This window comes from Miniopterus schreibersii (assembly GCF_964146895.1).
Source record: "Miniopterus schreibersii genome assembly, chromosome: 9".
NCBI classification, from domain to species: Eukaryota; Metazoa; Chordata; class Mammalia; order Chiroptera; family Miniopteridae; genus Miniopterus; species Miniopterus schreibersii.
In genome coordinates, this window is record NC_138118.1 from 59,379,256 (window position 1) to 59,406,112 (window position 26,857).

General features: G+C 36.9%; 2 protein-coding genes across 4 annotated transcripts in view; one reads left to right on the top strand and one right to left on the bottom strand.

Moving 5' to 3' along the window:
* HEPACAM2 (HEPACAM family member 2) overlaps positions 1-2,425 on the bottom strand; it is a gene marked incomplete at its 3' end in the record, with an annotated part of 33,069 nt that extends 30,644 nt beyond the window's left edge. For all 3 annotated transcript variants that reach the window (XM_081147393.1, XM_081147391.1, XM_081147392.1), the window contains exon 1: positions 2,232-2,425. In XM_081147393.1, the coding sequence (XP_081003519.1) occupies positions 2,232-2,310 (79 nt within the window). In that variant the 5' untranslated portion in view covers positions 2,311-2,425. The remainder of the gene's footprint in view (positions 1-2,231) is intronic.
* A 6,890-nt stretch (positions 2,426-9,315) lies between these two features.
* VPS50 (VPS50 subunit of EARP/GARPII complex) overlaps positions 9,316-26,857 on the top strand; it is a 96,495-nt gene continuing 78,953 nt past the window's right edge. The window contains exons 1-2 of the mRNA XM_081147863.1: positions 9,316-9,470; positions 15,938-16,006. Of these exons, the coding sequence (XP_081003989.1) occupies positions 9,438-9,470; positions 15,938-16,006 (102 nt within the window). The 5' untranslated portion in view covers positions 9,316-9,437. The remainder of the gene's footprint in view (positions 9,471-15,937; positions 16,007-26,857) is intronic.

The following is a 26,857-nucleotide window of genomic DNA, read 5'->3' on the forward strand; positions in this document are numbered from 1 at the left end:
TCTTGCCATTGCTGTATTTCCCACTAAAGATGTGACAAATTCATGTTGTCAAACAGCAGTTTGTTAACTTTTAAAAAATTGGCTTCATTTGTAGTATTTTTCAAGTGTTCTTTTATGGTAGTATGAGAAAACCTAAAGGACTAAATCTGTTGATTTTAGAAAAACAACCTCAGTATGAACAAATAAACTTCAAAAAAGGTAAATGATATAAAATTGATGAAATCTTAACTTTTGATACTCCAAATATTTTGACTTAAATGAAAATTCATTTTATTATTAGATTAACTAATACTTTCTTAGTATAAAAAAAGGAAAACGCTTATATTTTTGCATATAAGGCATACTAATCTGGAGAAACCTTGCTAATACCATTAATAATCTGACACTAAAATTATAGCCATAGACTCCCCATTAGAGACTCCCTTAAACAGTGTAGCATTAGCATTTTAAGGGAATGTCCAGTGTTAAGGAACACCTGAAGTCATTGTAAAATTGATCTATATTCCAGAAACAAAAGACTCCCTAGGTCAGTTTCACTGTGTTGAATATAAACATCAAACTTTCACAAAGTGACCTTAGCTGTAGCTCAAAATAGTTGGCATTTACTTCCCCATTATCATGTATGATATTAGCAAGCATAACACAACTATTGTTGACTGAAAATAAACTCTTGTGTATTTAGAGAAAATAGAAATTATGAAATTTTACTTTAAATAGACTTTACAAACTACATTTTGGGCTTCAAATATTTAAATTTTTTGTTAAAGAAAAAAACAAATGGATAATTCAGTATGCCAAAAGACAAAAAGATTCCCACATGTCCTATGGTCTTTACGACACACTACTAATGGGAAAAAGTAAATTTGTGTAAGAAAGTCTTAAGGGTAATAACTGCTTTGACTACTTATGAACACGCTATTTCTCTAAAGTATATCTTAATTTATTTTAGTCGAAATCCTCAAGTGAATTGTCTTTAAGTTCTTCTTTAAGCCAATTCAAAAGCATTAGTTGTGAAATGACAGCAGTCCTGTTGTTGTAAAATTAAAAATAAGTGTCCTGACACACAGGATACTTGCAAATAACAGAAAAATGCAAAAGATAAAAAGCCAGTTATGGCAATTGTTTGATTTTTTTTAATTAAAAAAAACCCATTAAATATCAATATAGGTTTGAACTTGACAACATACACACTTGGAACATTCACAACTATGGAAAACTCAAACACTTTTAAAAAAAATTTACAAATTGTACATGTCAAATATATGGACTATGTGCTACATTAGGTGTAAATTTTACTAACAATTTCATTTACATTGAAAACTATAATGAAATACACCAGTGAAAGCAAAGCTCTAAACTACTGAAGAAGGCTGAAACTTAAATTGCTCATTTAGCTAAGTTGTTCTTAACATTTAAGAAATAAAAAGCATTTTAAAATTCCCATCTGTTGAATGTAAACAAGGAACTAACCTTGACTTTTAAAACTGATTAATAGGAAGAATGAAAAAGAGAACATCTGGTAAAAATAATGATGTTAGAAACAGTGGGAATGTTGGCGAAAGACTCTTTTAAACTCTAAGGATAAAGAGATTGAGGAAAAAATATTCGTATAGAGAAATTTTTTTTAATAGAAATAGCCATTGGGCAAAGAGAAAGGCTAAAGGCATTTTGGAGAAATAATACTTTTTAAAACACATTTCTCCCTATTGCGTATAAAATATTTCTTTATCAGTTTGGAACCTCATCTTTTTCCATATTTCATAAGACAGGTAATTTAAAATGAAGTAAAGCTAATGGTTTGCTACAATATCTTGAACAAAAATAGCAAAAAAATTTTGCATAAATTGTTTTGAGTTTCACTATAAGCAGTCACAAATTCATGGCCTATAAGAATATTTGCCAAAATTAAATGTACTAAAAACTATTTCGACTATATGTAAATTCTCCAAGAAGAAGACATTCATTAGGTTTTAAGAATGTCTTAACTTTCTTAATGGGAGCTATTGACAAAAATTATTGTTTCAAGAAAACAATAACCATCTATTTATTGAACCTTATTTCTACGAAATGTTCCTGCTTCTTTGTTGGAACAAAGCGTGTTATTGTTTAAAAGGTCCTGAGCTGTTCTTCAATTATCTGAGTGAATCTACAGCTTAAAGCAAATATTAACCTTAAGGCCACAATTAAAAAACACACCAGACAGCTAAAACACAAATCATGCAGTAGCTTACCTAAGAGAAGGAGGTATATTTGGCACTGAAAGACCCCGACGGTACTGCTGGAGGGCTCCATGAAAGCATCCTGCCCCATGTATACGGTGCCCTGTTCGTAGTGGCAACTTGGTTCATGGACCAGCAGCTGCTGGTTTATTTGCTAGGGAAATTAGCAGTGAGGTAACAGACCCTATCCTGCCTCTTGCTTCTGTGATTTGAATACAGAATGAATGTGTATACAAAGGACACAGGGAGTGGGAACACCTGTTATGTGTTCTGCAAGAACACAGGTTTATGACTTTCAGAACAGCTTCGTAGCAATTATCAGTAATTGTCAATATATCTCATGAATTATTCCCAGTTATTAATAATCACATGAAGGAAAATATCCTTTTTGGTGACTTTCTTGAAAAACAGTGTGCTTTCATAATGAAATAGCCTGAAAAACAAAAGCTGTTTTCCTACCATGGGAAACTATGCCTTTATTTTGAAATTACATTTCTTTCTATGAAAATTGAAGTATTTCATAGATCTGCTAAATGGTTATAAATCATCATGAAGTCACTAAGTAACAGGTACAAGTTATACCAAAGAATCAAAACAGAACACCTGAATGTCTTTAGAAATGTATTTTTCTATGTAGTATTTCCTATTACAAATATCTGTTTTGATTTTATTGAATCTGTGGATTCACGTTATTTTTAAAAACAAACCACAGGTGTGTTTCCAGGTAACACTGAATTATGGGCTGGTATAGTTATAATGAAAAGCCTATGCCAACAGATAATATCTGAGGCCACATTTTCACCGCCAAAGCCTAGAGGAGGTGAACCAATGGCCCGGAGAAGATCTTACCGCTGCCGTGGGGTTTGGGCCTCCGCTTTGCAGCCTGGCCTCTGCACTGCCCTGGCAGCAGGCAGTCTGAACGTTTCCGCTTAATTTACTAAGTTATAAGTTAACCCTCATTTCATTCCACTTCTTGCAAGAAAGCTCTAGACCAAGCCTTCCACTATATAAAATAAAAAGTGTATAACCAAGTCTGCATCAAATGGAGCAACATTCCTTGCATAAATTCTTTTTCACACTAAAAGCTCACTGCAGAAGTTCAATGATAACAGGGAAGGAAGAATATTCCTCAAGCATAATTAAAAGTAAAAAAGGAAATGATAGTTATTTCAGAATTCAAGTCTGGAAACACATTTTGCGTTGAGGCTCCCAATTCTTCTGTAGGTGCTTCTATAGGCAAAGAAAGTGAGTGACTGTTGGAAAACCTGCAGCCTCTTTGGAGGTCACTTTGTGATCTCTCCATGATTCAGAAAAATGGCAAGAACTGCCCCCCAAGTAATCACTATACCACAGCTTTCTCTGCACTTGTACATATGTCTATTGCAGTACTTATCTCGTTAACCTCAATTCATTTTATTGCATGTTTATTTTCCCTCTGGGCTCCTTGAATACAGACCTTACTTATTTATGAATCCTTAGCACCTAGCAAAGTGCTTAACTAGTATTTTTGTTAAGTTGTTCCCCCAGAAATAAACCCCGAATCCTCTTTAGCCCAGGTCTTCTGATTCTCAGTTCATGCTTAAGAAATGTATATAAATTTTAATATTGGGTTGCACAAAATACAACTTGGAAAATATTGTGGAAGTTCTATAGATTTCACATGGACTACCCCTCACATATTTTAAATCAATATTAGTCTGCAATTGCCTTTATTAAATAAGCTCTTTCCAGTTTCAAACTCAGTGCTGGCTCATGATGAAGCTTTTTGGGTCCTACACAAAATGAGAGAAATAAGGCAATGTAGTGAGTTTTCCCTAATGTTAACTTAAATCTATTTGATTTAAAGGAGTAATTTTTACTGTTGTTGTTTTTTTTTGTTTATTTCTTTTGTGTTATATTTTAAAATATCCTTTCTTTTCTGACATAGGTGATAACAGATGCTATGTAAATAAATTATAATAAATATTATCAAATAAATAATTTGTAAACAAATGCAAAATTAATCATAGTTGTGATCTTTTCACATCATGGACAATATTAAAAAATAACAATACATGTATGACAGAACTTTAAGTGCTACCTAGCATAACCGTGACAAAGCGCCCTCTAGCAGCAGGTGGAAGGTATAAAATCTTGCTTGCTGGAGTAATTCCTGAATTCAGAATGTTTACACAGAAAGCCTTACGGGTAATGTTAAAATATAACTTCAACTGTTTTAATTTCTACATGATTGTTAAAAATGGTTTAAAGTGTTTTATAATTATAAGAAATTTTCCATCATCAGTATCTCACATTTCATTTGTAACAAGCAGGGGAGCTCTGCTCAACCATTCTATTCAGGAGCCTGTTTGTTGATCTTAGTTATATATGCATTGACAGTGAGAAAGCTGATGAATCTAAAGCTATTTATACCCATGATGATTAAATTTCAAGCAATGCAAGGAGCCAGTGGGGCTAGTGTGTGTGTGTGTGTGTGTGTGTGTGTGTGTGTGTGTGTGTGTAGTGTGTGGTGGTGGTGATGGTGGTAGTTAGTGGGAAGGTTTTAATAAATTGTAAGTAGGTCTGGTCTTACTTTATAAAGCCAACTGTCTGCTGCATTCATTCCAAAACACTTACATCCTTTATTTACTAGTAGCACATGAGCATTTTGCAATGGGAACAACTGGGAAGGAGAGGTGGTGAAATGACAAGTTAACGTAGAACAGTGGGGACTAAGAAGAACTGGGAGAGGAAGCACTGTTTTATGTTGTAATTAGATAGATTACAGTTTACGGGGAAGAGCTGGCTGCTAGGGAGGCCATGGCAAGCGCCTGTGCCTGTGCTGGAGTTCACTTCTGTATAGTTATGTCTGCAGTGCTGCCTCCCAGGAGCCTAGTCTACTGATGCGGCTGCTAAATGACGATGCAGCAATGTCTCCCTTCCTGGGTCCCTCTCCAGGTCACTGTTGTATCTTCAGCAAGGGTTCTGTTTTCTGCTACTGCTTGCTCAGGAGTGTTAATGACATCATCTTGGAGAAGTCACATTTTTTCTCTGCTTTGATATTTATAGGATGATGAGAAATGTATCTTCTTAATCAAGCCAAGATCTCAGCTTTTATTTAAACCTTTAGAGTCTCCTCCCATTCCGATCATTGGAAATGTCCTTACCCTACTTTACTGCTAATGCTACTGCCCCAAATCAGATGAACTTAGCTCTTAGAACTGATGTTCCTGTCTGCACAAATGGAGCCAGCACTCGTTTATAAAATGACTCAAGTTTTCCTTAAGACTTGTTGGCAGGCCATCCATACTTTCCACTACTGTGCTCTGGCCTACCACTAACAGCCTTCAGGCAAGTGTGCAAGTCGTAAATAAGTCTTATATATGTATTTTTGAAAAGTGGAAATGAAATAACATGCTTCACCTTTTTTTTTTAATATATCTTTATTGATTTCAGAGAGAGGAAAGGAGAGGGAGAGAGAGAGAGAAACATCAATGATGAGAGAGTCATTGATCGGCTATAGCCCACAACCTGCGCATGTGCCCTGACTGGGAATCGAACCCCGATGGCCTGGATCCTAGGTCAATGCTCAACCGCTGAGCCACACCCGGCGGGGCAACATGCTTCACCTTTTAAAAACGTGTTCTTTAAGGCTGTGGGTTTTTTTTAAGGCAGTTAAAAATGCATCATGTATGGCTCAATTATTTTCTATAGTGTTAGGGTATGTTGAATTAGAAAATATAGTTTATTTAGATAACAGCACTGATTTACTTTACATGTTTTCAATATTACAGTAACAGCTTTTGAACTTTCAGAAGGCTGAGTTGTCCATCTCTTTTTAGTTTATGAGAAATAGAATAAAATGTACATTATTGGAGTAAACCAAGGTTTTAAAGCTTTCTTGTCTTTTCAGGGTCAAATAGATACAGAAAACACTAACTTCCCCAAATTTGGCTGATAGGAAACAAAACCAAATACACTGAATAAAAAAACATTAAAAAAAAATTCGTATCTGGGTTTGGATCTGCATTTTATTCCTGGATCAATCTCTAATAAATTGTGCAGCCTCAGCAGCTTAGGTGGATAAATTTTCCCATTTCATAAAGAATGGATTTGAAAGGCGAGTGCTGGCTGCCTATAAGAATTGCTGAATTTTTAAAACACAGAACCCCAAAGAGAACAAGAGCACACTCCTCAGGTGAATATAAACATTCAGGCTCAAAAACTACTGTATTTGGATCGTCCCAAATGCGTGCTTTTCAACAAAATCAGAGTCATAAACTCCTTGAGGACCATAACTGTATCTTATTAAAGGGCTTCGTATCCTCCTGCCTTGTGCCCAACAATCAACAAGTGTTTACTGAATTGGGTTTTAGCTTATAGGCTAACATGATGAGCAGTTTCTGTTTCTTTTTGTTTTAATCTTCACCTGAGGATATTTTTTCCATTGCTTTTCAGTTTCAGAGAGAGTGGAAGGGGGGGAGAGAGAAATAGAGAGAGAGGGGGAGAGAGAGAGAGAGAGACATCAATGTGAGAAAGATGTATGGATTGGTTGCTTCCCACACGTGCCCCGACTGGGGACCGAGATACATGCCCTTGGCCAGAATTGAACCCTAGCCCTTCAGTCCAAGGGCCGATGCTCTAACCACTGGGCAACTGGCTAGGGCAGCACTTTCTGTTTCTTTTGATGCTTTCAGGAACTTCTAAATCTTAAAGACTTGCACACACTGAGAACTGTCTGGCAATTAGGATTGGAGCAGGTAAAAGAAAAATGAAACTAGTACTGCTCTGAAGTCACTGGAATTTCTTTATACAGTTAACAATAACAGAGTCAGAGAAGCACATGGGTAAACAAAAAATTTTAAAAGGGATTTTTAAGCACAGGGTTATTCTGTTGGAGCAGAGAACCGGGGAGGATTATGACTATAACACCTCATAATTGTAAGGTGCTTTACAATTTATAAATTGCATTTAATTGCCTCATCTCCTTTATTCTTACAACCTCTAGGTTAAATATTATAACTTTATTAGTAAAAATTAATAAGACAAGACTCTGAGAGGTCAAATAACAGAATTTTAGAGTTGAAATGAACTGATGGTTAGTGTCCCCCAACCATCAGTCATTTCCAAACTACTTTTATTTTTGCCATAACTGACTACCACTCATACTATTGTTTACCTAATACAGGGTGTCTCCCAAAAATGTGTGCACACTTTACTAGCTGATAGCTCAATTTTGGAAATGAAATGTATTTTGATAAACACTGCCTTTATAATTATTCAAAGTGTGGGTAGACATTTTTGGGGACACCCTATATTTTTCATTTGTGTGTCACACTTTAACATTTTTTTAGTTGTCTTCAGAAATGTTTTTGAAATCATGGTCTGTTCCCCCCCCCAATAAACACTAAATATAAATAAATGAATCTTAAAAAAATCACTGGTACCATGTGTCAACATAAGAAACATCTAAACCTATAGAGAATTTCTAGGAGTTTATTTGAGCCAAACTGATGACAACTACAGGGAAGCAAAATCTCAAAGAATTGAGAAAATGCTTCAAAGGATGGCAGTGTTTCAACTTATTTTATACATTAGAATCAAAGGAGGAGACCTAAGGGAGGTTACATGAAATCCATTGGTGGTAGATTAAGGTGATGGCAGAAAACAAAGCTGGGAGATCTCCGAGAATGAAGAGCAAAATGGAGAGACACATAGTTCTTTTACACTGGTGGGTACAGGATCGTTAACAATTAACATTTACTGCACACAGACTGGTATTTGGGAAACAAGATGATGAGGGGTTCTAAGGGGTTCTGTGGTCTCCTGCTCTGGTGCTGAGTGTGCCCTGAGGGGTCTGGAAAAGGGGTTTACTCCGACATTCCAAAGGTCTGTTATCTGAGATGCAGACAGACAATAGATGTGCTCACTTACGGTAAAGATTGACCTAGGATGTGACCACCTGCCATGATCTATTTTTAGTTAGAAATTTTTATTTCAGACCACCCTACCTAGTTACTTCTGGTCTCTGAGTTTGTAGGGCCAGCCATGCAGGCCTCCCCTGAGCGTGGCAGGTTTAGTATGTGGCCCCCTTTGCGTCCACACATGCTTTAGGACTCACTCTTCAACCCTACACATAAAACCTTTACTTAAAACACCTGGATAACCAGGCCTTCGGTTTCTGCATGCACATCTGCAGTAATGTGAGGCAAGTTACTTAACTTCTGATACCTCATTTTCCTCAGCTTCAACATGGGGACAATAGTTACCAACCCCATGGGATGCCCGCGTACAGGACAAATCAGATAATGTATGTAAAGCTGTTAGCAGAGTCCTTGACCTGCGCAAAGCTTTCAATAAATGTTAGCTATTATTGGTAGCTCTGGGTTGCTTTTCTTCTTCTTCTGGTACTCTCATAATTGTAAAGTTTTTTCTTAAATTAAGCCCCAAATAACTTCCCTATCATTCCCCCCAATTTAATTAAACTGCTAAAGATTGAAAAGAGCACTTTAAAGTGACATTTGTACTTATTGCTATTATTTTCCTTCTTGACTTGCCTTAGATTATGCTGGTAGTAAAATGATAAATGGGGGTTGACGCTTCGTTTTAGGGCTTTTTCCACTGGATGCCAAGCCTGAGGAATGACAGCCCTTCCCCAGCCGGCGCCCGCGGGACACCCTGGGCCACACCTTTCCCTTCCAAGCCAGGCGCCCCTGGGGAGTGCCGAGTCCCAGGTCCCCTCCAGGAGAGTGCCTGCCCGAGTCCTGCAGCTTTGTCCCACCCGCGCCTCTAGACCGGGCGGGGTTCCCCCCCTCGGTCACACTCCTCGGGGCATCGGGTCAGTCTGCTCTATCTTCGTCTTCTCGGCGTCTGTTCCAGCCGCTCCACGCCTCGTCATCTGCGAGTTAGGTTTTCGCCTCGCCCAAGCAGAGCCACCCACAGCGAGCACCTCTTTAAAGACCGGCGCTCGCCAGGGTCTCTCAGAGGCACACCTGCAGGGTCCCCCCGAGGCGGGCCGCTCGGCTCGCAGGGGCGCGCGGTCCCCGGGCGGCGCGCTCGCTCCCGTCGCGGGCGGGCGGCGGGCGGAAGACTACAATTCCCAGCATGCCCAGCGAGAGGAAAGCGCGGCGGCCTCACGTGACCGCTCACTATGGCTTCCCTGTGCCGGGGCCAGCGGGCCGGCGCCTTGGTGTGATTTGTTAGTTCTTGGCGGCAGGCTACCTCCCTCACGATTTCGACATGCAAAAAATCAAATCGCTTATGACCCGACAGGTAAGTCGCGGAGGCCGAGCAAAGGCCGCCTGCATCTCCGCTGGCGGAGCAGCCGAGACGTCCTGCCCCTGGGCCGCGGCGTGCGGACACCTGAGTTATAGGTGGTGGCAGGTGTCTGGGATACCGGAAGCCGCTGCACACCCCGAAAAGCTCACCTAAGTACCCCCCAGATCAGAGCCCTGAGGGTAGCGGCGTCCCAGCAACATTTCTTTAGACGAGGTTAAGGAGGGGAGTCGGCGCTGCCTTCGTCCCCCTCTTCCCGTACGTGCCGTTTCCCCGCTGACAGCCCCAGCCGCCGGCCGGGGCGCCCCTGTCCCCAGCCGGCTGTCGCCTCGGAGCAGGTGGCTTGGTGAGGGAGGTGAGATCTCTGCCATAGAGGTGACCTGGAAAGAGTGAAAACAGCGGATAATTTGATGACAGAATTGGCAGCTTTACGACTTTTGGCAAGTCCCCAAACCTTGTGGTAGCTTCAAGTCTCTGGAAATGAGGATGGTTTTTGTGAATTCCATCTCACAGTTCTGTTCGGAGGGCCATCGGTACGCTAATGCATGGGAAAATTCTTTGTGCAGTGCTACTTTTTATCATTGTCCTGGCAAAATAAAAGTCTTATTTTTTTCTTTTTGTCAGAATGATAATTCATGCATAAAACCTGGCAGTTTTCTATCCCATCTCATAAATGCTGGGGACTTCCTAATAATGCCTCAGTTTCCTTCAAGCAGGAAGTGGGAGAAATTTCCCTTTCTTATTGATCATGGCTTGGTTTTAGATAGCTTTATCTATTTCAACTTAATATTACACTAGAACTGGCCATTATTTATTCTTTCAATATGAGAAGAATATTTTGGATTAGATTTTTCAGTCAATGTGGTTTTGAGAACTGTGGAGAATGCGGAGGATAATCATTTAATGAAAGGCTCATTTGTGGCTTTTTTGTTGTTGTTGAATATAAAAAGAATACAAATTCCAGATTAAATTCTTCTTTGAGAGACACCCGAACAGGTTACCATTTGTAGATTTCTGGGGAACAATACATGATTAGTTTACTCCTGTCAAATAAGATTGTTAATGTCACGAGCATAGAATAAGAAAGTTTTACAACTAACACAAGATCTCAGTAAGCAGGTAGTGGCATTTGGCAATCCTTCACATTTCTTGAGTACTATTGTTATGCTTCAGACCATTTCTTACCTGTGAGTGAGTTCGGGTCCTGCTTCATTCAGTTGCTCATTAGACATGACCAGGTGAAATCTGTCCTTAGAATGAAAAGAAGTTAGAGAACACATATGAAAAGCTACAACTATCCTATGTAAAAAGTGAGGCAAAATTAAGAGTTTTAAAGTCATCCTAATTATGTATGTTTAAAGCTCGGCTTCCACATATTTGATCATTAGTAATACACAATTCATGAACCTGTGAGGTATAAAAAAGTAGGGTGCTACCTAAAGTTACAATGGGGATTTTATTCAGTACTGTTTATTATTAGATTAAATGGGGCAGTATTACAAATAAATATACACAAAGCTGTTTCTTTTTTGTGAAGCTACAGAACATGATGGTAATATTTTGTTCATGGGGAGAAATGTGAAATTAAGGTCTCTGAAACTTGGGTTTTTGGCACATCAGCTCCCCCAGGACCTTGGTATGGCATAGAGTGGGAGAGCAGGCTTTGTTTGATCCCTTTGTTTAGGCAAGCTTTGCTGTTCAGCTTTCTTGATTATGCTGGCCCCTGTTCTTTCAGTTCATTCACCAAATGTCTGCTGAGCGCTGCGTGCCAGGCACTGCTTTAAGTTTGGAGGATGCGGCAGTGAACCAAACAGACAAGGGCTAAGGCAGACATGGTGATAACTGTTCTGGAGCGAAAGAGGCCAAGGAGTCCTGGGAGTTGTTGGCAATTTGGGTCATTTATAATTTTAGATAGGGTGCTATGGAAGGCCTGCCTGAGAGGGCCACATTTGAGTAAAAAACCTGAGGGAGGTGAGGAAATAAACCACGTGGTATCTGGGAAGGAGCATTCTAGGTGGAAGGAAAAGCAGAGGCCCTGAGGCAGGAGCTTGTTTGGAGGTGAGGTCAGGATAAGGTCAGAGAGCTGAGAGCAGGAATCCAGATCCCATAGAACCTCAGCCTGACCTTGTCTCCTACATTTCTCCTCCCTCATAGCCTCTGTTTTGATTGAAATAGCAAGCAGAGGAGGATTGTAATTTTACATATACTTCAGAAAGATCTTTCTGGCCTGTGTTTTAAGAATACAGTCATACCTCATTTTATTACACTTTGCTTTATTGCACAGATGTTGTGTTTTTTACAAATTGAAGGCAAGATCCTCCACCAGCAAAAAGATTATGACTCACTTTATTGTGATTTATTGTGGTGGTCTGGAACTGAACCCACAATATGTGTGAGATATGTGTATAGACTGAAACAGGTAAATGAGCAAAAAAGCAGGGGGACCAATAAGGATGCTCTTGCAGTATTCCAAGTGATAGAGGGTGTGGACCTTGACCAGGGTGCTAGAGGTGAAAGTGTTGAGAAAAGGTTGGATTGTGGATATGTTGTACATGTGGAGTTGACAGGATTTTTTGACAGATTGGATTTGGTTGTGAGAGAAAGAGAAGCATCAAGGTTGACTCCAAATGGTTTGGTCCCAGCAATTAGAAGAATGGAACTGCCGTTTAATGAAGGGTAAGGCTGAGGGAGGAGAAGATTGAGGGAAGGGAGGTTTTTAGACTCATTCATTTAAAAGCCTCTTAGATATTTGAGTGGAGAGATAAAGTAGGCAATTGGCTAAAAGAGTGAATTTCTGAGGAGAAATCCAGGGTACAGATAAATATTTGGGAGCTACGAGCATATAGAAGGTATATAAACCGGCCAAGATCACCAACAGAGTGAGTGTAGATATAAAACAAGAGTCCACAGTTGGAGCTTTTGAGGATTCAGTGTTACAAGGTCAGGAGAAAGAAGTGGATCTAGCAAATCAGATTGCAAAAGAGCAGCCAGTGAGCTAAGAAGTCTGCAGCATCCCAACGAGCACCTGTCCCATAACAGATGCTTAATAAATATTTGTTAGATGGATGTTGGATAAAGAGGGCAACCCAGTAGAGTGGGCCCTGGAGGCCAAGTAAAGAATTTAAACAAGGAGGGAGTGATCAGCTGGGTTAAATGCTGCAGAAGGGCCACGTAAGGCAAAAATAAGAATCTGCCTTTGGACTGAGCAGCATGGAGGTCATCGATTACTTGACAACAGCACTTATTGTGAAGTGGTGGGGAAGAAAGTCTGATTAGGGCGAGTTGGAGAGAAACTGAGGACTGGGTTTAAGCACTGTTGAGTTTTGCTGAAAGGAGGAAACACATAATCACACATCTTCCTTTTGATCATTGGGATATAAGTTGCTGGTCTTATAAATAGAAATTGAGGATTCATGTAGATATAACAGAAGAACTCTGAAACGTTAATCTGATTTGGGTAAAAAGTAAAGTGCAGAGGCAGGTGTTATCTATGCTGAATTTTATATAAATTTAAACGGGGAAATTATCAAAACAAAAACCAAATATAAAAGAAAGTCAAGTAATGGTTAATGATTACAGTGAAAGTTTCAGTTTAATAAAGGCAGAATACTACAGTTATAACCATGACTTTCTGCTTTAGAGAGGTGAAAATAAAATAAAAATGATGACTTTATATTTGTTAGTAGAAATTTATAAAATTGCAAATCAAAGCTTTCAAGATCTGTAATCCTAAAGTACAGGAGAGGGTCAGATGTTGTGCTTGAGATATTTGTGTAATTTTTCTTCTCTGTTTTGATAAGATAAAAGGAAACCATTTCTCTCTGATGACAACAATATTTAGAATAATGATTAACACTTAAAGAATGCTTGCCCTGCCCTGGCCAGCGTGGCTCAGTTAGTTGGGCGTCATCCCATGCACGCCAAAGATTGCCTGTTCAATTCCTGGTCAGGGCATATGCCTGGGTTGTGAGCGCAATCCCTGGTAGCAGGTGTGCAGGAGGCAGCTGATAAGTGTTTTGCTCTCACATCGATGTTTCTCTCTCTCCCTCTCCCTTCTCCCCCTCTATCAATTTAAAAAAATTAAAAGAAAGAATGCTTGCCATGTACCAGACTGTTTTTGGACTTTCATGTACATTATCTCCTTTGCTCCTTATAACAGCCTATGAGTTAGTGTCACCAACCTTAGAATAAAAAACAGGTAGGTTATGTAAGTTGTTCAAGAGCCCATGCCTTGAATCACTGCACTCCCCTGCTTCCTAACATGTACACAGCGTTTACAGTTTTTATTATTTTTTGTACATTTGGTGGAAAGTTGCCATATTTTAGTGGCAAATTATTGTATGTGGTGACTAATTTGGAAGTAAGGCCTTTTTTGAGATAATGATATATGTCACTTGTTTATATTTTAGGCACTGGTTTCTTTACCCAGTAGCTCTGGGGAAAGAGAAAATTACATGTGATACATTCCCCCAAGGATTACTGTTAGATTGGTTAAACAGATTTATACTTTTTAAAATGTTAGTTTAAAAGGCATGGCAATTATATTTAAAAATATATTTTAAGGATGGTTGTGATTTTGAATCAAATTAGGAAGCTGTATTCTCTTACATGTGTATGTATATATGTGCATGTGTATAATATGTAGAAGTTTAGTTCTCTAACCCGACCTTGCCTTCTCTACGACTTTTGATGCCTGGCCCTCAGAATGACTGTTGGTGAGAAATTGGGACAAGGAGAACAAACGCACAAGAGTAGTTACATACTTTCATTTCCTCATGCATTGTAAGACAGGAAACCTCAGTATGCATCTCTTATTCCAGCAAACTTCCCTGAAAACTTCATTTTAAAGTCAACCACATGTTCCCATGGGAACAATGTTATAATTAGTTGGTGAGTGGAGCCTGACCAAGGACTTCTGCTGAATAATTTACTCATTTCTTTGGTGTTTACTCTGTCCCTGTAACTTTGCTAGCTACTGGGCTATAGAGGCAAATAACACTTGGTGTCTTCCTTCTCTTGGGACTTTAGTCTGGGAGAGAAAGAGATATATTTAATATTTAAAACTTCACTACTTTGGCAGAAGTGTTGTGTTGGAAAATGTCTAGTGGGATTTATAAAACAGTGATTATATGAATCACCTGGGTCACTTGTTAAAGTGCAGTTCCTGGCCCCAATCCAGAAATACCTATTCATTGGATCTGTAGTGGGGCCCAGGAATCTTTTCTTTAAAAAATTCCCTGGTGGTATTGATGGAGGTGATTCTCGGACAATACTGAGAAATAGTGTGTTCTTTGAAGCATAGGGATTTAGCAAGACTGCATGGAGGAGTTAATTCTGAAAGGAAGTATTGGTTTCTTTAGAAGGTGTTGTGTGTGTGTGTGTGTGTGTGTGTGAGAGAGAGAGAGAGAGAGAGAAGAAGAGAGAGAGAGGAAGAGAGAAAGAGGAGGGGGACAGAGAAAGAGAGTGAGAGAGAAGGCTGGGTGGAGTATTCTGTGGGTAATGGAAGACTTGAGGGTGAGGCAGAGCACCTTGTCATAAAAATTGTACACATGGCATAGTATTTTACAATAGGGAAGATATCATACACACCTCTAAAATTTAAAAATAAGCAAGTTCTGCTCTAAGTCTCAAATAGTCAACCTAAATGTACAGTATATTTTGATTATTAAGAGTATCAAAGGGCCAATAAAAGGTACCTGAAGGACAAAAACTTGACTGTAGCCTAAGCCTCTCCTCAAATTCATGTACCAGCTAATTTTGCTTACAGACTAACATTATAGGGACTTTAGGTGTCTGCTTTGAGTAGCCTATTTTTAAAGAAAGGCTCTTAAAGAAAATTTAAATTGCTAACGTCTTTCTGTCTTGATAATTTTTATCTGGCACAAATGAGACCTTCAGAATCCCTCAGTTGATGTGAATATAGAAAGTACCAGGTACCAAAGAGGTAAAGAATTGGTAGAAAGCAATATAAATTGGATGCATTGGTGAGAAATAATCAGGTAAAAATCAAAGGATTACTTACATATTAATTAAGCAATTAGTATTATTTTAAAATCTTTTATTTGCTTGGTTGGTATATTAAAATCTGTGAATCATAATACTTTGACCATTTTACCAGGTGAATTTGGTAATAATTAATAGATAAGTGCTTTTATAGAATGCTTTTTGTCACTCAAGTGTTTTTCTTTTGGTTATTTTAAAATCATAGTTAAATTAGACTTCAACCATTAGTTTTGATGTGCCATATGATACTTTTATTTTAACTACCAAAGTGCATCTTTACTTGATGGAATAATAGTACTATGTGTATTAAATGCCAGTTGTTTTTAGAACATAGGTTCCATATATTTCAAAGCAGGAAAATTTCTATTTTTAAAATGGTGATTTCTATTTTAATAGGTATGTTCTATCATATTATAGTTCTGCAGCACAATTAAAGTTCTTTCTATCTTATTTTTTTTAAGGGTCTGAAAAGTCCTCCAGAGAGCCTTAGTGATCTTGGTGCCATTGAGAGTCTCCGAGTCCCTGGAAAGGTATTGATCTACATGTGTAGCATGACTTTTCCCTTCCTTAAGAAAATATTATTGTCTTTGGATAATAATTGATTCACAGATACTTTTCCTTCCCACAGTCAGATGATTGTTATGATAAGCTAGGTAAATTTTTATAGTACAGGAGGCTTGGGACTTGTTTTTGCTTTCATTACTCATTGGGATGCAGTATAATTCATTATAGTTAAGCAGAAAATGTGAAGTTGATAAATTTAGAGTTTAATGTTGTATCAAATTCTTAGCCTGAAAGCAGTTATATATATATGTGAAACTTACTGATTTATCTGCTGTAATTGGAGAAATAAAATGAAATAATATACTTTATGCTGTAACACTGTGGGTCAAAAAATCATAATTATGTTTTTGTTACAGAACAGAGATTTTTGAATAAGTAGCTAAAGCATAACTTACACTAAATTGCAGATATCTTAGATTTTAATCCTCAGATATTCATGTGAGCTTCTCAGTTTACAAATTTAATAGGTGTTATTTGAAAGCTAGCTGGCTTCCCCTCAGGAGAATTATTAACCATTGTTAAGTAAATAAATCCCTGCTGGTTCTCACTGTGGGTCCTTGCCACTTGGAGCTGCCTCTGTGAGTAGCAGCGCCATCACAGATTAAAGCTTGTTCTTCTGAATGTACGCTCTTGTGATTTTCAATTTGAGGATCATATTTGAAACTACTGCTTGTTTTCTGTGGCTGGCATTGACAATGAGAAGGACTCGTATCACACCTCAGTGTCAGCTGCTTAAGAGGATAATTTCCCACCTCCTTACCCCCCAAAGTGAATTTTGTATTTACTGCTTAGTCTTTTTTTTTCGGTCAGACCCAAACATACTCTCCAAATATGATAACATTCTAGCCAACCATTTTGCATTAGGTGGCTCAGACAAAACCTTAGAGAGGCATTTTGAATAGTTTTATATAGTATGATAAAATTGGGAAGTAAGAGATAACCATAGTTCCTAATTGACAAATAAATCTCTTTATTTCTTTGACTTAAGAAAAAAATATTATCATGTATTATGAACACACCTTGAATTAGATTGCCTTAGATATTTCAGAATTAATATAAAATTGATAATAGAGCCTCTTTAAAAAACACATGCCTGGCCCTAGCCAGTTTGGCTCTGGTTAGAGCGTTGGCCCTCAGACTGAAGGGTCCCGGGTTCAATTCTGGCCAAAGGCAATTACCTGGGTTGCAGGCTTGATCCCTGGCCCTGGTCAGGGCGCATGTGGGAGGCAACCAATTGAGTATCTTTCTCACATCCATGTTTCTCTCTCTCTCTTCCCCCCTTCCATTCTCTCTAAATAGCAATGGAAAAAATATCCTCGGGTGAGGATTCAAAAAACAAACAAAAAACACATGCCTGTGTTGCATTAGAACTTTCTGTTGTCTTTAAACCATGAGCCGTGATGTTTTTCCAGTAGTGGTAGCAAGTGAATTTGTGATGCTTTCATTTCATGGCCTTCTTACTGAGTTCCCACCCTAGCCCAGTCAGCAACCAGTGGTGTGTACTTTTCAGATGACTGGCACTGGGTAGAGAGACAAGTCTGGGAACACAAGGTCAATAAATGTAAATGAGTAGGTGAAGGTTAAGCCTGGGCGTTGGTCTCATTGACATATACTAAGAAGCTAAGTTAGTTAAATTGTAGAAGTTAATAGTAAAATCGGTATTAATGCTCTAAGCTTATATTTAGCCTTACGCTGAGAAAACCTTGTAAGCTTCCTGTGCCTGTTTGTTCTCTCCTGAAACATCACAAGTGTTGCAGCGTGAGCCAGACTGCTGCCTTCTACTCTAGGTAGTTTTGGGAACGTCAAAGTTGTTGAGTGGCAAAGCTCTAGTTAGTAGACTAAGTTTGATATGGGTGCAGTTTGCAGTCAGTCCTGAAATTAAGAGTTAAGAGGACTCATGTTCGAAAATTTCCTACACAGCATAGTGTGGGCTAGGGGAAATTTTTCCCTTTTCCATCTTAATTCTTTTGGCTGGTCTAATAATCAAATTTACTTGATACTAATGGGAGAAACAATCAAATTTATTACGTATGTACCTACAGGGTTCCATAAGAATGTGGGACTAGAGGACAACTGGGGCTGTTGAAGCTTATATGCCATCCTGAGCTAAAGAGAAAGGGGAAGTAGTGGTTTGGGACTTCAGTCAGCAGGAGGGTAATTCACATTGGGATAGAAAAGCAGATGTTTGGTAACCAAATGTTTGCTGGGCCATCTTTAACAGAGGGACACAGAGATGACTTTGGTCAAATGGATCTTGCTAATTTCCTCCCTGTGTTTCACATTTAGTTCATATTAAACTTAGTCACCTATAATGATAACTCCCTTCCTTAAGCAGGCCCTCTGTTTATATTCTTTTAGGCAGTTAGGAGGAAAGTCAAAGTTTTTTTTTGACTTTTTCTTACTGACTGGCTATTTTGAGCCAGAACTTGCTCATGCAACCGGCTACTTTTCTGTCATGACTGATTAGCAAGGTGTTTAAAGTTACTTAAATTAATGTTAAGTGCAGACAAGAGTTAACTCGTGACCAGTCAGCAACATTTGGACATGGAAACACATGTATACTCGAGACTGGTCAGCAAGGTGTTAAAAATAACCAGCTTAAAATAATCAATATCCCAAAAGACATGTTTTAGGGTAGCAAACTCTGCTCCCCCTCAATAGCTTGGTATAACTTGAATGTTGAGTATTTTTCATAACTTATATGTTACCGTATAGTTAGGTCATACCTATATATTTTTAATTAAAAAATTTTTAAATTAATCCCCTGAACTTATCTTATAACTGGAAGTTTGTACTCTTTGACCAACATCTCCTCATTTCCCCCACCCCCAAGCCCTGGTACCCACCATTCTGGACTCTGTTTCTATGAGTTTTGCTTTTTTAGATTCCACATATAAGTGATATCATACAGTATTTGTCTTTCTCTGTCTGACTTATTTCACTTCATAATGCATTCTCCATCCATGTTGTTGCAAATGGCAGGATTTCCTTCTTTCTCATGGCTGAATACTACTATTTGTATGTGTGTGTGTGTGTGTGTGTGTGTCCATTCATCCACTGACTTAAATTTAGGTTATTTCCATATCTTGGCTGTTGTGAATAATGCTGCAATGAAAATGGGAGTGTAGGTATCTCTTCAAGATCCTATTTTAATTTTTTTATTATATACCCAAAACAGGCATTGCTGGGTTGTATGGTATTATATTTCTAATTTTTTTGAGGAACCTTTATACTGTTTCTCATGGTGGCTGCACCAGTTTACAATCCCACCAATAGTGGACAAGGGTTTCCTTTTCTTCACACCCTGGCCAACACTTATCTCTTGTTTTTTTGATAATATCCATTTTAACAGGTGTGAGTTGTGAGGTACTGTTTTTCTGTGGTTTTGATTTGCATTTCCTTGATGATTAGTGATGATATATATATGAAATGATTTATATTTATGTAATTGCTTTAAAATTAATGTTCTTGATCTGAACTATAATGGCTTATAAAAGATCTTTAAGGTTTCAAATTATTAAAAGCACTTCAACAAAATATAAAATATTAATTGGAAGTTATTATTTTAAAATAACCTTTTCCTTTAATAAAAAAAAGTAATATATACTGTGAACAGAGAACATCAGAAAAAGTACCAAAAAGAAAGTCACAAAAATCACCCACACAGTCAAGGTTAACATTGTCTCCTGATCTTTTCCCTGTGCGTATTCAGTAAATTTGTTGAGCATCTACTCTGTGCTATATTCTCTAGGGACTGGCAATAATACAGCAGTGGAAAAGACAAAAGTCTTTTCCAAAAAACAAAAATCCTTTGTTGTCAGGAAACTTACTTAGGTTCAAGTAGAGGGAAGACAGTAAACGGTGATTGCAGATTATGACAAATACTATGAAGAAAATAGTGTGAAGCTGGGGGTTATTTTGCATGAAGTAGTCAGTGTGGGTTCTTCCCTCCTTTTTTTTCTTTTGCAAAAATGGTGTTATACAATATTTTGAAGCTTGGGTTTTAAACAATAAAATGTATTGCACAGAAAATGCCTACGGTATATATATGTTTAAAAAGCAAGCCACCCAATAGTGACGCTTAGGTAGGTATTTTTTTTAACTTAATAATAGTTTATGCCTGTTAGAATGGCTGGTATAAAAAAGACAAGAAATAAGTGTTGGCAAGGATGTGGAGAAAAGGGATTCCTTGTGCACTGCTGGTCGGAATGTAACTTGGTGTAGCCACTATTGAAAAACATTATGGAGGTTCCTCAAAAAATTAAAAATGGAGCTACCATATGATCCAGCAATTCCATTTCTAGGTGTCTATCTGAAGGAAATGAAAACACTATATCCCCTTGTTCATTGTAGCAGTTTACAATAGCCAAGATATGTATACAACCTAAGTGTCCATTGATGGGTGAGTGGATTGAAAATGTGTATATATACATACACGACGGAGTATTTTTCAGCCATAAAAAAAAGAATAAAATCTTGCCATTTTGACAATATGGGTAGACCTCAAGGGCATTGTGCCAAATGAAATAAGTCAGACAGAGAAAGACAGATACTGTATGATTTCACTTATATGTGGCATATAACAACAAAACCCAAAAAACCCACGCTCATAGATACAGAGAACAGATTGGTGGTTGCCAGAGGTGGGGAGCAGAGGATGGGCGAAATGGGATATGGGTGGAGGGAGTCAAAAGTTGCAAATTCCAGTTATAAAATAAATAAGGGGATGTAATGTACATTATGGTACCTATAGTTAATAATACTGTATTGCATATTTGAAAGTTGCTAAGAGAGTAGATCTTAAAAGTTCTCATCACAAGAAAAAGATTCTGTAACTGTGTATGGTGATGGATGTTGACTAGACTTATTGTAGTGATCATTTTACAATATATACAAATATCAAGCTATTATGTTGTATACCTGAAATGAATGCTCTATATCAATTATGCCTCAATAAGAGAATAGAACATTATCTTAGCTTAAGTTCCCCTGATATTCTAGTGCAAGAAGTAACAAACAAGAACACCAGTGTATGCTTTTTAAGTAGTTAATGTGTAAAATACCTGTGTAGAGAAACTTTTAATTTTTTATTGATTATTTTGAGAGAGAGAGAAAGAGCGACAGAGAGAAACATCGATTTGTTGTTTCACTTATTTGTGCATTCATTGATTGATTTTTGTATGTGCCCTGACCGGGGTTCGAACCCGCAACCTTGTATATTGGGATGACTCTCTAACCAACTGAGCCATGTGGCCACGGCTAGAGAAACTTTTAAACATTAACTTCATTTAGTAGCTCCACCTCACTCAAGTATAGGTAGAGCATTAAAAAAGGCATTCTTGGTCCTTAGGAATGGGTCCATTTCTATTTCCTTTTCTTGTCATAATATCTTTCTAAGTTGTGACAAGGAATTACAATTTCAGTGGGGTTTTCTAGAAAGAAATCACTTAGCTTGGGTTGTGTTACATTAAAAGGTTCTAGTACAAAGGATAAGTAGGAGGAAGATATTAGGATGGATCATATGAAATGGTATAATAATGGCACATTTCATATGGTTCAACTCACTAGCAAAAGGAGGGTAGAAAGAAAACTGAAGAAGGGCATCAGGTGTGCTTGGTAACCCAGAAAGCACTGTTGATTTGGTGTTTTTTGAGATTTATATAAATTCTAAGTGGGAAGAAACCTTAGAAATCATCTGGTACGGTTTTTGCATTTTACAGACAAAATGACACTGTATCCCATTTTAAGAGAGATGTAAGTCAAATAACCCATATACTGGAAATTTGGGATTTTGGTGGAGAGAATAATATAAAAAAAAAAAAATTAGGATTATTTACAGAACTTGCTATAGGAAAGGAAAATTTTAGCTTAATAGTTTAGAGCCAAGGTCAGTGGTGCCCAAATTGCTGCACATTAGAATTACCAGGCCATACCCCATTCCAGTTAATTTACAGTGTCTGGCTGGAGCCAGGTGTCAGTAGTGTTTAGGAACCCTGGTGAGTCAAATGTGGAGTCAAATTTAGGAACCATTGACCAATCTGAGGATTTGATAATGAGAATGGAGGAAGGGGAAGTACAGGAATTATTATTCTAAAAAAAAAAAAATGGAAGTTTTACAGATAATTTTTGTGCAAAAAAGTAGAATGAAGAGTTAGTGATGACCTGAAATTTCATTTTTGGGAAATGAATTGTTATATTTAAAATTAATGGGATTTTCATGCAGAGGTAAGGGTATAAGAAATTAATTGATGTAGTGTTTACTGACTAAATTTGTTAATCATTTAAAGAAATTTATACTTTTTGAATTATGTGACAGGTTTTTGCTTAATTGGTTACAAGGATTATGAACAAAAATTATTATGGTATATAATAATCACAATAGCTACATGGTTAGTAGTTACATAATTTGTTAGGACTGTGTTTGAGAGTATTTGTTAAATCCTGATTAAAAAATAAAATATAACTATTCAGAACCTTTTAAATCTACATTTAGACTTTACTCTCCATAGCACTTCCATAATGGATACATATCATAAATGTGAAAAAGAATACTAATATTAATATTGTTTTATGCATTTTTACTGAAATACTGCTTTCTGATATTCTTTAAAGATAAGGTTTTTTTTAAGGCCTTGATTTCACTAACTTATAAAAACAAATAGGACTGAGCTATGTTATTACATGATTGGTTTAGCTATGCCTTTGATTTTTTTCATAAAAGAAAAATATAAGGCAAGGGGACAAAAGAAATATCTGTTGCAGTTCAAACTTGAAAATATATTTTTCTAAATAAAAGAAAGTGTTTTTGTTTGTATACTTAATCTGTCCCACAAGTATTTATTTAGTACCTGCCTACTCTGTAGCATTTCTGTTTTATAGCATTCTGGGAGTTTGGGCAGAATGTTTCCTAGCATTTAAAATTCTTCTGAGAACCCTGGCCAGTGTGGTTCAGTGATTAGAGCATCGGCCCGTGGACTGAAAGGGTCCTGGGTTCGATTTCAGCCAAGGGCACATACGTGGGTTGGGGCATGAGCAGGAGGCAACCAATTGGTGTGTCTCGCTCACATCATTGTTTCTCTCCTTCCCCTCCCTCCACCTTTTCTGAAAAGCAATGGAAAAAATATCCTTGGGTGAGGATTACAAAATAATAATATTAAAATTAAAGTTCTTCTGAGAAGATAAATGGATTTGACTTGACTTCTTAGCATCTTTGAAAAGAATCTGAAAACCACACACTAATTGTAATTACAGAGCTTTGTTTTCAGGACTTTACCACGATATGAGTAGAGTGTGCTGAATTAAGAGTCAGGAGAGCTAGATTCAAACAGTGAGTTAAACATTCAGCTTATTAAAGGGAAGTCACTTTAATTGCTTTTTGACTCTGTTTCCTCATCTTTGAAAAGATGTGATTAGGCTAGATGATTTTCAAGAGCCCTTTTAGCTTGATATTTTATATTTTCTATATTGTAATATTTGTATGAGAGATATAAAATATATATATTCAAAAGAATGCACTGAGCGGTTTTAGGGAAGATAAGTATATTGGTCTGTGTTAGACAGGATTAGTTCTGAACTTTATGATTGGAGACTTTTTTAGCTTTAGTGATTGGGATAAAAACTTCTAATTTAGGATTATTAAATGTCATTTAAAACAGGTATCTTCTGCAGGTGGTACCAAGAGGGACTCTAACCATGCATTTGCAGAATCATTTAGAGTTTTTCTTGGGCATTCATGGCTAACAATATTTAGCTGTGTTGTTTTTAACCATTAATGAAATTAGGCTCCTCTTGCCTTCAAATGCTTTGATATTTTAACCCTTCTTTCATAGCAAATCACAAAAGATCATTCACACAGTGCATTTGGCAATCAATTATTGATCCACAGTTCCTAAGTTTTGAAGATGCAAAGAGGTATAAGGCTGTTCCTGCTTCAATCTCTGTGGGAAAGACAAGTAGAACTTGATCATTGCAGAATAGTGGAAGTACAATAGAGGTCTATACTGGAGTCTTCACAGTGGGAGCACAACTAGGAGAGGACTGGGAGTAGGTAGAAGTGAGTGCAGGGCCTTCTAGTTGGCAGTTAATTTGTTTTAGAAGGATAATTAGTGTACAGGTGGATTTTTGAGTGGAAATCCTGGACAGTAGCATACTGATTAAAAAGAAGGTAAGAACATGAGGTTTAGGAAAAGAGTAGGGTTAAATGTGAGAGACACTTAAAAAGCAAAATTGGGACTGAGGATTTTATTGGATGTGGAATGTGAAGTAATCTGAAACACTGAGGTTTTTAGACACTGGGATTGAAGGTGGTGTGATGTATTTTCTAAGAATAGATAGTTCTTTTAGAGAGAGGCTCTGATAAGACATTTGAAATCTGAAAGAAAAACAAAATTAAGAGTTACACAGTGGATTTTTCTTTCTCCACTTCAATTTGTGATGTGTCTTTGCTTCAGCATTAACTTACAGATGGACAGGCATGTGGCAAATAGCTTGATGTTGTTCACTGAAGCTGAGAAAAATTTAAATATAGCTTAAAAAAATTGTAATCTCTAAAGCTATTATCTTTAATGTTTTTCTTTTCATAGAAATAAATTTAGGAAATACTTGTTAAAATATAATTATTGACTAAGAGAAGTAAAAATATTTGGCAGAGTATCAAATATGAAATTTTTGCTTTCTAATTTTGTGTTTTAGTGCATGTTAATAACTCAGTACAGTTCTATGAATAAAATCAGTTTTATTTCATGATCTATATTAATATATTTTAAAGACATTTTAAAGAAATATCGTTAAAAACAAATTTGTGTATATTTAGAATGCTATTATTATATAGAAAGTGATTAAAATACATTATTTGTATCACTTATGTATGTTATAAAGCTGAATTAAAATAATGCCACTTATTTTTATAACCTTTTATAAAAATGTGTAAATCATTTTGCTGAAACCTCCTTTCAAATTGTAACCTCACTGATATTCCACTAGATGGCACTAAAAGACTGAAGAAAAACAGGCTAGGCTTTAAAAGCTGTTTTATTTACAACACACAAATACAAACTGATGAACCGCTGCTTTGATTGATTAGTATTGTCGTCCTAGTGGGATTTTAAGAAAATATGCCATTTCCCCACATAATCAGACATCTGGCAATTCATTACAAATTTTTATGGTATTTGTATGGTTTTAGGATGTCAATGATCTTAAATCCTATTTCATTTGAAAACAGAAAACCTATTTTTGATCAGTGATATGTGATTTTTATAATGCTGATTGAATACTGAAAATCTATGCTTTTGTTCTTCCTTTTAGGTCTGTATAGATTGTGGTAGCTAAACTTTTTTTTGCTCTCAATTAGAGCTCTCATGTGATACTAACTCTGAGAAGACTATGATTTCCATTTTTCGAATTATTGTAACAGAATAACTTTCTTATATTGACCGATGAAGAAATACAAATAGTAAAAAAAAAAAAAAAAAAATGCCTTTGATAAGATCTATCTTGGGAAACCCAAATTCATACTATACAAGTGTAAAATTTCTCCCTTTTATCCCCTACTCCCTCCCAACACAGTGCATTCTGCCGTTCAGGTATGTAATGTCAATTGTGGTCTAATAAGCCAAGGGCAGAAAGAAGTTGGTTTGCATTTCATATTTTACTTCATAAATTTTATGTGGGGTTTTGAAACCCGAAAGGTGAAATGAAGATTTCTCGTTGATCTTTTAGTTTGAATAAAAACCTACTGCTGAAGATTATAAGCTTCCAAGCTGTTCTGTGGGATTAAAATTAAGTTAAATTACTTTTCAGAATTAAAGAGAGTATTTTTTTTTAATAAGGTAAGGAGAATCTTTAAGTTCTTTATAACTAACTTTTTACACTTATAAAATTGAATAGGATTGAAAGTCCTGAACTTGGGTTGGTATTTTAAATTAGTGTGGTATTTTGTATAATTTGAAAGTAGTGGTTAAATGCAAAATTTGTAGTCTTTTCTTTTTCCCTCCTAAACTTGAATACGTTCCCTTAAGAGATAAACCCTTAAGTGAGAAATTGCTTTGTAAAGTTACAGCCTACTTCCTTAGAAACCATAAATATACTGGAAATGTTTTGTAACATCTTACACTTGAGGGCTCCACTTGTTTTATAGACTTGAATTCTCAGTTCTTAGAATACCTTTTGTTGTTATGTTGAGAGGAATAATGGCTTAGCTAGAATGTTGACTTAAATTTCTGATTGTTTTCTTTATTTTTCATAGTTCCATTTAAGATGTGCATTTTATGTGTATGTTCATGAGACTTTATCTCAGAGATTATCTAAATAGAAAAATAGGCTAGGTAATATTGTCTGCAGCCTTATAGTGCATTGTAACTGCTGGAAAAGACAGCCTCTGAAATATCAAATAACTTCTTTGTTGTCTACCACGTTCCTAAAATAATCTTGCTGGGTTTATTATGTAAAGAATATTGGATATTTATCCTTCTTTGATATAGCACCTGGCACAGTGATATAAGTGTTGAATATATTTTATTTTTATTAAGGGAAAATATGGTTCTAGTATATAGAAAAATGTGTTGCATTTTTAAAAATCTCAATTGTTGCATTTTACTGCCTCTTGGTGTACATGCACACTCTCCCCATGACATTTTTCTACCCTGCAGAAGCCACCCTCTGTTGCTTAGCTTGCTGTATGCTTTCCCACTACACTGTTTTTACATATCCTGTGCTTTTATATTTGTAACCATATTTCCCCAATTTCTCAAATTTGAAATTTTAACTATTCTCATGTTCTCTAAATGCCGCCTCTTCCGTCAGACATGAACTCGCTT